Consider the following 15,019-nt stretch of genomic DNA (forward strand, 5'->3'; position numbering starts at 1 on the left):
TGAGTTTTGTTAAAGGCAGAACAGAAGTAAAATTTAGGAAAGTATTTTTTATATATTCAATGACAACAAAATGTTTTCTTAATTTTTTATAATGCAGTATAAAGTCCAGCAGGAATAATTTATTATGAAATAACTCATTTGACACATTACAGGCATAATTGAAATGTATCCCATCCAAGAAATACAAATGAGTTTCAGTGACATCAGCTGAAATTCACTGGCTCTTGTTTATGTGGTTTGTGGGGAGTTTTGAAAACCTCCAGATATCTTAGTGGTTGTCTGCAGGGTTTTGTAGAGGGCTTGCAAAGTCCAGAGTAAAACTCTGATTTTGCCTTACATCTATGGAAAGCCTTCTATTTTTCTTATTTTACTCAGTGCTTTAGTTTCCTACCATGCAACATACTGAGAAAAATGTTTGCTTTTTTGCAGCACCTACACCAGAACACTGACATTTATATGTTAATGTAAAGATAAAATTTCAGGGAAAAGACACACATTAAATGACAATATGTATCATAAATATTTATAAGTATAGTGCATTCAGGTTAACCGTCAACTAGTGTTACATATATTAGAAGTTATCTGAAAAAGCCAAATAAAAGAAACATTTTAATTTATGCTTTAATAATAATGGTGGAGAGAACACATTAGTTTTAATTTTAATCAAACCACACAGCATGAGCTTCTAGCTTTCTCACTCTTTTTTCTAATAAAAGGCATCGATAGTCTTGGCAGCATATTGGAAGGGCAAAATTTAAATTTCTGTTTCCTTATGGCTGATCATCATAAGTTTTATTGAACTTTGTACTCTTTGAAGCAGATACTTAAGTGAAAGGAACATGTGTGCGATGGTGGGGGAGGGGCAGAGGAGGAGGAGGTTGGTTTAAATGAAACACATGTGACCAGGAGGCTTGAGGTCTGCAGCTGACACAGCTATCACATCCCAGAGGTGAGTCTGACACTAACCAGGACTTTCAGATGACACATTGAGACTGGATATACCACGCAAACGTGCATTCCATTTTCTTCATGTTATTTTCATTTTCCCCCACCAAAAATAAGAAAAATAAAATAATTTCTAATTGCAAATAACTATTTTAGACAGAAGCTATATACAATAAGTTGGGATGTTACCATACGATCAAAGAGTGCTGGTTTATCACTGGATTAACCTACCTAGCAGCTAAGCATGTTTTCTAGAAGGCACTAGGAAGTCCAAAAACATATATAGAGAGATTTTAAAGAAAGTATCAAAGTAACAATTATCAGAAACATAATTTTTCTATTATACTTCCTTTATGGTTTAGTGTTATTTTGAGTTACATTTTAAACACTAGGTTACATTGGCTTAAAGAATCTGTCAGCCTCTTGTACTTCTAAGTACTTACTGCAATCCTGTCTGAAAATATAATGCTGAAGAACAAACAACAACTTTGGAGATGATCTCCTCATTCAACATCATGTTGTGGGGGAAATGACCATTTGAACGTCTCAATACCTTCTTTTGTCTGCTCTCAGCAGCAGCCAGCTGTGCGGACATCCTTTCTTGCATTTTCTTGCAGTGGGCCATGACTGCTTCAAGGATGGAGAGGGGGTTGGTACACACTGGCTTCTTCTCTTTGTCACCAGCACCTGCTTCATAGTCTCTCTGGAGTGCCAGGAATGGGTCATTTAGATTAAATCTCCCATACCGTTCCTGGATAAATACCTCCTTCCTGCGAGCCTGGAACAAAGTTAGAGAAAAGTATTGAAGAAAGAAATGAAAATATACCGAAAGATATTTATAAGAAGGTTTTGTGATTACACTTGGTATTCCCAACTGCTATGAGTAATGGCTTATGATGTCAGTGGTGAGTGAGAGGCAAATGTGACCCCCAGTCTCCGACTAGCCTGGAATGCCATTCCATCTGCTTTCAAATTTTCTTCCATTAAGAATACTGTATCTTATATTGCAAATTATGCAAATATAGTTATTTCCCATGATGTCCTACTCCTCAAGGATCAGAATTTAAGGAGCAGTCTTTTTTTACCCCCGCCTCCACACACCCCCACTCCCCCCACCCCACAGGGTCTTGCTCTGTCATCCAGGCTGGAACGCAGTGGCACAATCACAGCTCACTGCAGCCTCAATCTCCTGGGCTCAAGCAATCCTCCTGCCTCAGCCTGTCTTATAGCTGGAACTATATGTGCAAGCCACCACACCCAGCTATTTTTTTTGATTTTTTAATTAAGATGGGATCTCACTTTGTTGCCCAGGCTGGTCTCAAACTCCTGGGCTCAAGTAATCCCCCAGCCTCGGCCTCCCCAAAGTGCTGGGAGCCGCCACACTCTACCTAGTCTTTTCTAATTTAATGTAAAATCAGAAATATTGACAATTAAAATAATTTTTAGCAAAAGTTCAAAAATAAAATTATCTCTATATTGATAGAACTTATATTTAAAATAATATCAGCTTAAATCACTCATAGAAAAAATCCCCTATAAGTTTTTTTTATAGCCAGAAGGAAATCACATGGATGTCTGGTAAGAAGAAAATTCTTTGTGAAATTTTTAATGTAAAAATTTTAATTGAAAAAATAAAAATTTTTAATGTAAAAATAAATCACAATATTTGTAGTTTGTAAAATTTGACTAACTACAACAGCCTGCAGAAAATTTAAAAAGGCATCTATCTCCTTCTCACTGAAGGGCATTAAAATATAGTTCACAGAATCCCAGGAAAGAATGCAACTTAATTATACTCTAAATGTCAGTCCATCAGCGACAAAGTTAATTTCACACCCACGTAATGAGGGCCAAATGCAATTTTCTATAATTAGCCTACAAAGTCATTGCATAAAAGTGGAAAAGAGCAGTAGAAATGTATTAAAAACTAGCAACATTTTCCTAATTCAGGTCATTTTGGAATAGCCATTAGAATGAAAAAATCTATGTCACTGCCAGTAGAAAAATTAAGTTAAAATAAATCAAGCTTATTTGTCCAAAACATTAAACATGTTTTCTGAAGAAATATTATTAATCCATACAGTTCCATATTTTAAAGGGAACTGAATTGGAAAACTACACTTTTCCATTTTAGTCCACTATCAGCAAGCCAACAACTAGATAAACACAAATCTAATGACAAATGGGAAAAATCTAACATTTCTTTCCTTGTTATCAACTTAGATTAAGAAATAAAATTTGCAAAAAGTCCAGTTTCACCATGAAATTTAAGCTAGCTTTCAGAAGACCACTTTAAACTTAAAAGATAAAGTTTATGAGTTAAAAGCACTTCGTGTTTCTAGATTCTTTAAATTCAATTATGTAATCAATACGCTGAATAAGTATCACTTGAGAGATGCAATTTCAAAAGCAATTTCATTTTGTCTTTCACATTTTTCTTAATATTATTCAGTGTAGTAGTTCTTCTTCCACCCTTGGATGAACACTTGGATAACTCTGTGTTTTTTTTCTAATCGTTTTAATTTAATAAAAGACCTACAGTCACTTTGAGTCAAAACAGCCTTAATTTGGTTATTAGAATGTCCATATTCATTCAGTGGTACGGCAACCTCCCTTCCTCAGCTAGCATCTGCTGCAGGCTAACATTTACCACCCGGCAAAGAGGTATATATGAAAACCTCTCTCCTTTTCCCAAAACCTTCTCCCCCTCATTCTAAGGTGTTGTAGTCACCTCTGGGTTGGAAAGGACTGGAGGTAGATGATAAAGGAGTGGTGAAGGGAGCAGGAATGCCGTACCTGACTGGTTCAGTTGGTCAGCTACCTTTACCAACCCAGTGTGAAGAATATTTAAAGTCTACTCTTTTCCCATGAAGTACTTGGTGTCTTCTTAGAGGAAAACCCCCTCTTGCACTGCTGGGACCCCTTCATCTACAGTTTCTTCAATGTAGGCCATAAATGTAGGACAAGCTACATAATCTGCAGGACCCACTGCAAAATGAAGATATGGGCTTTTTGTTCAAAATTATTAAGCATTTCAATATGGCAACAACACAGCATTTAACCAGACAAGGGACCCTTCTAAATGCACGGCCTCTGTGACTTCTCAGGTTGCACACCCATGAAGCCCAGCCCTGCATACTCTCCTTATCAGCATTGGGAATGCACCTTTTGACAACTGAGGTCCCATGTTCTCTACAGACTTCCCTATTGAAGAGGACTTTAATCGATCTCATTCCTACCATTTCAAGACCATGGCCCAACCTGGTCTACAGGAAACACTCATGGATCTTTATCTAAACAAAAGCTGGGAGTCTCCACAAGATGATCCCCACATCTATCTCTCCTTCACGTCCACAGAATGGCTGCTTGTTCAGCCCCACCTTCACTAAGCCCACCAAGATCTGCAGGAAAAAACCTATTATGTCATTCAAAAGTCTCTCTGAACCCCTCTTCTCTTCAGATGAAGGGAGAAGCAACTGAATGGGGCAGGACTCAGCAGAATTCTCTGCAGAGAAACGCTCTCTGATAGAAATCTTTCTTTAATGTCCAAAAACTACATTATTTTATACCCTCAATGTGGATGAAAGGTTTAAAAGTCAACACTAGCTTTTAAATATTTCTTATGAAAATTTGCATCTTGGTCCTCACTTGAGTATCTGATATTCATTACAATGAGTTATCTGCTGAAACTGACATTTTAACAACCCATTGTAATTGCCTGATGTTGCCTGATGTCTACTCACCCATACAACATATTTTATGATGTACTGTACTTGTAACACTAATCAAGCAATTTCTTAACATGCAGGTTATTCTTAAGCCTGAGTAAACTTTTTGATAAGTGGGTTAAAATTGATTGTATAATAAAAGAGGTAAATACATATATCACAGACCTAGTTCCAGTTTTACCCAACAGATTTCATTGTCAAAAAGTATTTCTTTTTTTTTTTAACTGGTGTGAAATAGTTTTTTACATGTGTATTTTTGTTCTGTTTGTTTTTATTTTAAAATTACTAGTTTTAACTGAGTCACATTGTGACACTGTTAAACGCAGATGAATTTTTTTCTGCTGAAAATGTTGTATAATGATACGTGTACAGTTGATAAACATAAAACTGCCTATTTATTTGAGATAGGGTCTTGCTCTGTCACTCAGGCTGGAGTGCAGTGGCGTGATCACGGCTCACTGTAGCCTTGAACTCTCAGGCTTCAGTGATCTTCCCACAGCTCAGCTTCCCGAGTAGCTGAGACTATAGGCATGTGCCACCATGCCCAGCTAATTTTTAAATTTTTGGTAGAGATGAAGTCTCACTATGTTGCTCAGGCTGATCTTGAACTCCTAAGCTCAAGTAATCCTCCTGCCTCAGCCTCCCAAAGTTCTGAGATTACAGGAGTGAGCCTCCGTGCCAGCCTAAAACCGCCAATTTATTTGCTTCACAAATATGGGCTGACATTTAGCCTTTATGAAGTATAAAATATGTATATTAGATTCCTTTAAGGATAGATACTGTGGTTTTGTATTTGCTGCTAACTAGCTATGCAACTTTGCTGCTGATATCTTTTGTTGTCAAAATGAGAGAAATGAAGCGGTATCATTTGTTGCTTAAGACACCTTGAGTTTAGACAATAAACCTGGTCTCATTCTTTCATTTTTAAGTCCCTAAAAGCATGGAAACCAGGCAAAATGAATGTCAAAGACTACATGTTCTTCATTAACATTAAACTGACTCCTAAACACATATTTATTATTTTCAGAGATGACAGGTTGTTGTTCTATGACCACATATGTATTTATTTGTATATATCACATATATTCAACATGTACTTTTGATATTTTTTTAAATTTATTTTTTATTATTATTATACTTTAAGTTCTAGGGTACATGTGCATAATGTGCAGGTTTGTTACATATGTATACTTGTGCCATGTTGCTGTGCTGCACCCATCAACTCCTCAGCACCCATCGACTCGTCATTTACATCAGGTATAACTCCCAATGCAATCCCTCCCATACTTTTGATATTCTTGTCTTATAGCAAGGGTTTCTAGAAATATGTAATTCTAACAATTAAAATGTCCTTTTTGATCAGGCTTTCTATCAGGCTTATAAATTAGAATGCAGTTGACCATTTTGATTCCATGGTGAAAAGTCATAGATTAAATAACAATAGGACATGAAGACGATGCTATAATATAAATTCAGTGTACTCACAACATAGAATATGACAAATTATCCACTAATAACTAATTTTTAAAAATATTTTGATATATTTAATGTTGGAATAATATATACTCATGTATTTTTAAAATTACTCCCAGAGAGAAATAGAGTTACTTTTCTATATGCATATATCCTACCACCAGTGGATGAGTTTTCCCAGATGGAGGAATAGAAAATATAGTAGATCCATTATCTATCTAGGAACTTTTGGTGACTTGGAAATTTCAAGATCCAACAACAGGTTCCCCACTATTAAGATGCTGGGCAGTGCTGACTCCCACAAACGCAGGCAGGAGACAGGTAGCCAGCATCAGTGTGTATATTTGGCATGCTACTAATCAGTGTGAAATGGCAGACTTTTGGGGAACTAGAGATGATATGCTCTAGCAAAAGGCATCCACGTTTTTTTTGTTTTGTTTTGTTTTTTAAATCATGACACTTTGCCAGTGAAACAAAATAAAACTGGCAGGACTGCTTTGGATAGCAGGACACCCAGTTTATCATCTGTGATTTATGGGAAGAGACCAGTCACTCTGGGACTCACTGGCCTATATCGTCTCTTAAGCATTTTGCCTTGAGTTTCTTTTAAGTGGGGGTACTTGTATTTAACTGACACATCCAACCCACTACAGGGCAAAAAACAGGTGCATAACGCATACTTGTTGACTGAATAAAGGTAGCATCTAACAGACTTAGGAAAATAGCAGCTGTATCCTTGAAGAAAGAGCTCAGACCACATTTCCCTGTTGGAGGGAAGTCTCCTTCCCGGGGTGGGGGCAATCTTCTCAGGAACCTGGAGAGGAAGTTAGGCCAATATCAGACTCCTCTATGCAGGACTAATTCTAGAGAAAATGATAGCTAAGGATCAGTTCACCCACTGCCCAACACAGAAAGCTGGGATCCCAGGAAGGATTCATCAACTCTCCAGCCTAAAGCCAGGTGACAGCAGTTCCAGGAGAACTACAGGGTATATCAGTTGGTTTTCTATGGTTCACCGTGCTTTGTAATGATCATTTTTCTTTGCACCCCCTGAATTGTGCAGCATGGAGGCACTCTGTACACTACACAGTTGTCGGAGTAGTCTTTCTAAAATGGAAACCTTCTCATCATTTCTCTGTTCAAAGCCTTTCAGCACTCTTCTGCCCCAGGCCTTTGTGTTGCTTGGGATGCTTCCCCTCCTTCACCCATGTATCTCCCCATGAACTGCCAACCCTCACTGCCAGCTCTTCTTCTTGTGCTCATGTCAAAAGTTTCAGAGTTTAGCTTAATTTGGATTCAAGGAAACATCTGTAATGAAACATATGTCCAAGCCACTTGAAATCTCTTCAGTTTACCTACTTTTCAACAAACAAAATGTGTATTCCTTGTAACATTCTTGTAAAAAGTTTACTGTTCTTAAAATCTTACTTTGCAACAGAGTGCTTATTTTTAATTTTTAATGTATTACATTATGTTTAATAAAGGCAGATCAACAATATAGACATGTTTTAATAGGTAAGGAGATCATGTAACAAAAAATGACTTGAAATGTTTATTATGCTGGGCTTGAGGAGGCCTGACCCTAAAAAAGGAAGAGATGAATGTGTAGAGAATATCTTGGTTTATGCATCAGAGTTACTTGAGAATGAAATGCACTTTAGGGAAATGAGTCATTATGAAGACACGAACTAGTTGTAATAATAAAAACAGACTCTTAAAGGAACTCTTAAACCTAGCCACACTGATGTATAAAAATATAAGTTTGGCCTGGTGCGGTGGCTCACACCTGTAATCCCAGTACTTTGGGAGGCCAAGGCAGGCAGATCATGAGGTCAGGAGATTGAGACCATCCTGGCTAACACAGTGAAACTCTGTCTCTACTAAAAATAAAAAAAGTTAGCCGGGCATGGTAGCGGGTGCCTGTAGTCCTAGCTACTCGGGAGGCTGAGGCAGGAGAATGGCGTGAACCTGGGAGGCGGAGCTTGCAGTGAGCCAAGATCGCACCACTGCACTCCAGACTAGGTGACAAAGTGAGATTCTGCCTTGGAAAAAAAGAAAAGAAAAAAAAAATACACACACACACACACACACACACACACACACACACACATATATAATTTCATCAGAATGTGAAGTTTTAGAAGATCTTGTTGAGAATGTTGCAAGCAGGAAGTTGAAAGACGACCATTATTACCGAGGATTTCACATACATGAGGTTCCTACTTTGGCTTTCCTTGTTTGATATAATCAATTGAACTAGTTTTGACATGATTAGTAAAAATAAAAGAAAGCATACTTAAAATATACAATCTTTCCTATAGCATGTAATCCTCTGAGAAATAGAAACTAGAACTTGTACAGTGAGTCATAATTAAAACATTATAAAACATACTATCAATTTCAAAACATACTGACAAGCTTATAAGCTTTTCATTTTATGAAAAGCCAAAATAATTCTGTAACAATTTTAAAAACAATACTAACAAAAGATAACTTTTATTGACATTATTTATTGCTAGGTGCTTTTTATTCATTTTGTCGTAAAAATAGGCCCAGAAGATAGCCATTATTTTAATTCACATTTTATAAATAAGCAGACTGAGGCTCAGAAAACTTAATGTGCTTGCCGAAGGTCACTTTAACAGCAGCTGATACTCAACCCAGGCAAGTCTTACTCTAAAGCCTACATTTTTAAGCACTGAAAGACAATTATGACTAGAGTATTTTGGAATGCTAGAAAAGGCTTCAAAAATAATTATTGTTTATAACACTTTTTAAACCAGTACAAGAAATTAGGTTTAAAAGAAAGACAAAAGTATGACAATGTTCTCAAAAGTTAGTTTTCTATATGCTGTATTTGTACTTCCATTATTACTGACCATATACTAACATGATCTAATCAGACTTAAACAGTTTTTCAAGATTCTGCACAGAATATATTGTATCATTTAAGTTTAAAATCCAATGATAAAAATGGTTTCTAGATATGCTTTCACAAACCACTGATTACCTAAGAATAACAAAAAATAACAAAAAACCAGCATTAATATAGATCTAACTGCAAGAAGACTGCCAAGGAATTCTGTACTCAGCTCTAACCCGCTAAACACAGCTGTCACTATCTTGGGTGCCAATAATACAAAAAGCCACAGCGGAGGGTCGAAATGTTGAGTCCAGTCTGACAAAATGGACTTTTTCAGGAAGAAATGTGAGTCAGTTCTTGAGTACAAACACAGAAGCAAGCATGAAAAACACGTAGGGGTGTCAATCAACAAGATATTGAGCCAGCAAACCATGAAATAGACACTGCCCCTCCTCCAAACCAGCAACTCAAACCCAGACTTCATTACTCAGTAGAGAACAGGTATCAGAACTGGACCTATGGACTCACTTTTGGCTGAAGTATTCAAAGAACAATCAATAGCAAAAGGATCTGAAAACAACACTGAAGAGGAAGAGCAGAAAGAACTAGGGACACTTGAAAGAGGAAAAGCCTTCCAGAGGCATGATGCTCTTTCAATATCTGAAAGCATTTTATGTTTAAAGAGGTGTTTGAAGATTTATTTATGTGATTCCCAAGGAATAAAATTATGGCTAATATAATAAAGAATTTTTAAGGGTCAAAGGTTTTCCACAGATACAACGAGCTGCATTTGATTGGAACAAAAATCTCTGTCTCCAGCTGTGTTTCAAACACAGGCTAAAAAAACACGTGATAGAAATGTAACTCAGAAGTCTCAAAAGTCAGGAAGGTCCTTGGCTTCTAAACTGTTATATTCCTCTCAAACCCTGAAATTCTATGACTCAAAATCAAAAAGGAGAGAAAATACATAGAGATTTTTCCAAACAGTCAACATAAAAATTTATCTATCCAGCTGTAAATCTCTGTCTTAGTGTTAAGGAGTTCAAGTAGAGCAACATTAAATAACACTAACATTAAAAGCTCTTTTAAGAAGGAAGGGGGAAATTCCTACTTGTAAATAAAAGAGAATGGGAAGCCAGAGATACGCCATGGTCCTCAGAACTCATTCTCGCTCTAAGAGGGGTTGAATAGCAGAGGAGTGAGTTCACACATTCACGTACTTTCTCTCTTTTCTCCTTCTCTCTCCCTCTCTCTCTCTCTCTCTCTCTCTCTCACACACACACACACACACACACACACACACACACACACACACACACATACATATGGAATGGCTGGGTGACTGCAGAGTGGAATAACAATATAAAAGTTACACAGTCGTCTGGAGAAGGATAATCACTGCCCAATGCCCTTCAATGATCAGAAAGCCTTAGAAATTAACTGGCCAGGAACTAAAAATAACTTCTAGAATTACGACTTAAATGCCAAAAGAACTGAGTTCATTTCAGTGTCTGCATCTCAGACACCGCATCTATGTGTGAAGATACACTTGAGCCACAGAAGTGAAGGAGAGTGTCATGGTGTCAAATGATTTTCTGTGCAATGCTGAGAATGTCAGAGAAGAGGTAAGCTTTTCCTCTTCCCTCTCGCCTCCCACCTTCATCTCCCAACCTTTCTGCCACCTACAATGTCCTACCTGCTCATAGACATCATAATCTGGAGGTGTGGAAATTGTCATGCCAGGAATATACATAATGCATATCATGAATCATACCAAGACTTTGATTTATTTTGTTCCCAAAGCTAAAATCTGGAAGGCATACTTCGATAAACCACCAATTTTCTCCCAAAGTATAGACCATACTAACAGAATTCATGAGAGGCTTGGTTTCACAGAAGTCAGAGCCAGAAGTAACCTGTCTCCTTTCTGAAATCTCCCACCACTTTCTTTTTGCCTTGTATGCCACTTACCATCCTGCACACATTCATTAGTGCCCATCTCAGCCAGATGTGGGAGCCCATGCTCAACTGTAGAAAATAACAACACCTTTATTCCCTAACTAGGTCAAGAATGGTATACAAGTGCTGCACTGTTCCACTCTCTTGCCCAGGTAGATATTATTAAATTATCAGTGCACTTAAAGCTGAATCCTGAACAACCTCCAACTTTGTCTTAATAAGACTCCAGACAGCCACCGCCTATCAATAACAACTGGAGCACAGATGAACCAACTCGCCATTTCTGCCCTGGGCACTGAAATATTACCATTAGGTCTTTACTTCTAGAGAGTATGTTTTTAATTTTGATGAAATCCAATTTAACCACTTTTTAAGGTTTCATGTTTTTCATCTTCTATTTAACAGCTAAGAAACCTTTGTCTAATTTGAAGTCTAAAGATTTTCTCCTGGAAGTTGTATGTATTTAGCTTTTAAGTTCATGATCCACTTTGAGGCAATATTTGTGTATGGTGTTAGAAAAAAAAAAAGGGTTGATGTTCAATTTTTCCACATATAGATCCAATTTTTCAATCATTTGCTGAAAAGACTAGCCTTTACCCATTGAATATCTCTGATGCCTTTGTTGAAAATCAACTGACCACATACGTGACTCTATTTCTGGATTCTTTGTTCTATTCTGTGAGGTATATGTATGTTTCTTTGCTTTATAATAAGTGCTGAAATCAGGCAGGCTAAGTCTTTAAAACTCTTCTTTTTTTAAATTGCTTTTGTTATTCCAGGATCTCTGTTTTCCACATAAATTTTAGAATCAGTTTGTAAGATTTAAACAAGTCTCCTGAAATTTTAATTGAGTTTGGTAAGTCGTTTTATATTCTCTCAGCAATTTTCATTTTGTCTTCAGCATAAAAGCTTTGTTTTGAATATATTTTGTTAGGTTTATTCTTAAGTATTGTATTTTTTATGCTACTGCAAATAAATTATTTAAATTTCACTTTCTAATTATTTTTCTAATAGTATGTAGGAATATAACTGATTTTTCAATACAAAGTTTTAAATTCTACACATTTTATAAATTCCTTTTTTGGTTTCAGTAGTTGTCTTTGAAGATTACCTAGAATTTTTACATAAGCAATAATATCTGCAGAAGTGACAGTTTTACTTCTTTATGCTTTTTATTTTATTTCCATCTTGCAATGGCTAAGATTTCCAGCACTACCTTGAACAAAAGTGCTGTAAAAGTGCTAAGCGCTTTTCTTATTCCTGTCTAAATTGCATCCCTCAATTATTATGCTGGCCGTGTGGTTTTTTCGTTGTTGTTTTTCAGTTTTCGTTTATTTTTTTTTTCTTTTTTTTTTTTTTTTTTGTAGCTGCACCCTTTATCACTTTGAAGTTCTCTACTATTCCTGGTTTGCTGTTGAAATTTTTCAAATATTTTTCTGCATCTATTAATGAAAACATGTGGTTTTTGTCCTTTATATTGTTAATACAGTGAATTTTATTGTTTGATGCTTGAATATTAAACTTTTTGATTATGATATATTGTTGGAAATTCAATTTGCTAATATTCTGTTTAGGATTTTTTTTTTTTTTTTTTTTTTTTGAGATGAAGTCTCGCTCTGTCGCCCAGGCTGGAGTGCAGTGGCGCGATCTCGGCTCACTGCAAGCTCTGCCTCTGGGATTCATGCCGTTTTTCCTGCCTCAGCCTCCCAAGTAGCTGGGACTACAGGAGCCTGCCACCAGGCGCGGCTAATTTTTTGTGTGTGTTTAGTAGAGATGGGGTTTCACCGTGTTAGCCAGGATGGTCTCGATCTCCTGACCTCGTGATCTGCCCGCCTCAGCCTCCCAAAGTGCTGGGATTACAGGCGTGAGCCACTGCGCCCGGCCTTTTTAGGATTTTTTTATATCTATAGTTATGAGGAGTATTACTCTGTAATTTTCTTTTTTTAAATACCTTTGCAGTTTTGGGATTACGATACTCTGAGCTCATAAAATGAGTTCACCCATTTACCAGGGAAACCATCTAGGCCTGAAATTTCCTTTTGGGAAAAGTTTTTGATAGTGAACTCAATTTTTAAAATAGAATCAAGGCTATTTGGATTTTTTATTCCTTCTTGTATTCGTTTTATAAGTGGTATTTTTTCAAGAAATTTGCCTATTTATCTAGGTTGTCAAAAGTATTCATAGTATTTACTGAATATCCTTTTAACGTCTGCAGAATCTATAATGATAAACCACTTTTTCCATTCTTAATATTGGTGATTTGCATTCTTTTTTCCTTGTTCATTCTAGCTAGGAGTATTTCAATTTTGCTGCTCTTTTCAATGAATCAACTCTTATCCTTATTATTATTTTTCCTATTGTATGTCTATTTTGCATTTCATTGACTGCTTTTAACAAAATTGTTTTCCATTCTACTTACTTTGTGTTTACTTTCCTGCCTTTTATGTCATTTCATAAAGTAGAAACATAGGTCATTGATTTTACATCTTTCTCCTTTTCAATATAAACCTTTAGAGCTCTAAATTTTCCTCTAAGCACTGTTTAGCTGCATCTCAAATGTTTCGACATGTTGTATATTTGCTGCCATTCAGTTCAAATTACTGTCTAAATCCCTTTTGATTTTGTCTTGGACACATGAGAGTTTTTTTTTTTTTTTTTTTAAATCCACAGATACTTGGAATTTTCCTAAATAGCTAACTGTGACTGATTTCTCATTTAAGTCTATTAAGGTCACTGAATACCTATTATTTAAATTAAGACTTGTTTTATGGCCCAGCATATGGTCTGCCTCAGTAAATGTATCACATACACTTGACCAGAATGTGTTTTCTGCATTACTGGATCTAATACTCTACAAATGTCAATTAATCAAGGTGGCTGAGGGTGTTTCTGTTTTCTATGTTTTTACTGAGTTGTTTTCTAGCTCTTCTATTAATTACTGAGAGAGCTATTAAAAGCTACTATGATTATAAAATTGTGTATTTCTCTTTTTAATTGTCATTGTTTGCTTCCTATATAATTGAGGCTCTGTTATCAGCCACATAAGCACTTATGTCTTTGTGATAAATTGTCCCTTTTATCATTATAAACTGTATTATCTCTTTAACACTGGGCCTGTTATTGAATCTTCTATTGTTTCCTTTGTCTTTCTATTCATAATTCAACAATATTAATGTTTTAATTTATATTAGCAAATGCTACCAACCAGTAGGACAACACTCTCTCACAATGTTCATTTCTTAAAATCTGCTATGCAACCAGCTTATTCTTCTAGATGCAATTTAGATTTCATCTGCTTTGAAAAATAAGCAATCATAATTTTGATTGGAATTATATGTAAATTAGAGATACATTTAAAAGACTTTTTCATGAAATTAAGTCTTGTGGTTGAAAAAATTGTTTCTTAATATATTAAAATTTGCTTTTATAGCTTAGAAAGGTTTATATTTTCAAATAAATTTGCATAAATTTGAAAATAAAAGAAATATTTTCAGATATCTTTGGTAATATCCTCACTTGTCTAATTTTCTTTGTATTTATTTTATCTTGAATAAAGTTGCTAAAGCAGTAGGTCTCAATCCTGACCACTCATAAGAATCACCTGCATAACTCTGCAAACATTCAGAGTCGGGTCAACACTCAATGGCAAGTCCACTTGATACTCTTAAGTCCTTTGATGCCCCAACCAAGGATAAGAACTAGTAACTGATTTCTTGCTCTTCTTGGACACTTTCTGTTTGTTTCTGGAGACAGGGTCTTGCTCTGTCCCCCAGGCTGGAGTGCCATCATGGCTCACTGCGGCCTTGACCTCCTGGGTACAAGTGATTGTCCCTGCTCAGTCTCCCAAGTAGCTGGGACCACAGGCACACAGCACCACTCCTGGGCTAATTTTTGTATTTTTTGTAGAGAAAGCATTTCACCACGTTGCCCAGGCTCACCTAATTTCTTTATGCTTATTTTCAACTAGGGAATCTTTCAGGTCTTTTTTTTTTTTTTTTTTTCAAGCAGCTATTAGATGGAAATATTTTATATCCTTTCCACTTTGAGGATG

The 15,019-nt window shown here is 36.2% G+C and overlaps 1 protein-coding gene across 3 annotated transcripts in view; it reads right to left on the reverse strand.

Annotated features, from left to right (window-relative positions):
- The window catches only part of CTTNBP2 (cortactin binding protein 2), a 162,170-nt gene that overhangs the window by 99,529 nt on the left and 47,622 nt on the right, over nt 1-15,019 (reverse strand). For all 3 annotated transcript variants that reach the window (XM_028844929.2, NM_001168625.1, XM_015134751.3), the window contains 1 exon segment: nt 1,499-1,723. In XM_028844929.2, coding sequence (XP_028700762.2) covers nt 1,499-1,723 — 225 coding nt within the window.

Source organism: Macaca mulatta, chromosome 3, assembly GCF_049350105.2.
Source record: "Macaca mulatta isolate MMU2019108-1 chromosome 3, T2T-MMU8v2.0, whole genome shotgun sequence".
Classification (NCBI taxonomy): Eukaryota; Metazoa; Chordata; class Mammalia; order Primates; family Cercopithecidae; genus Macaca; species Macaca mulatta.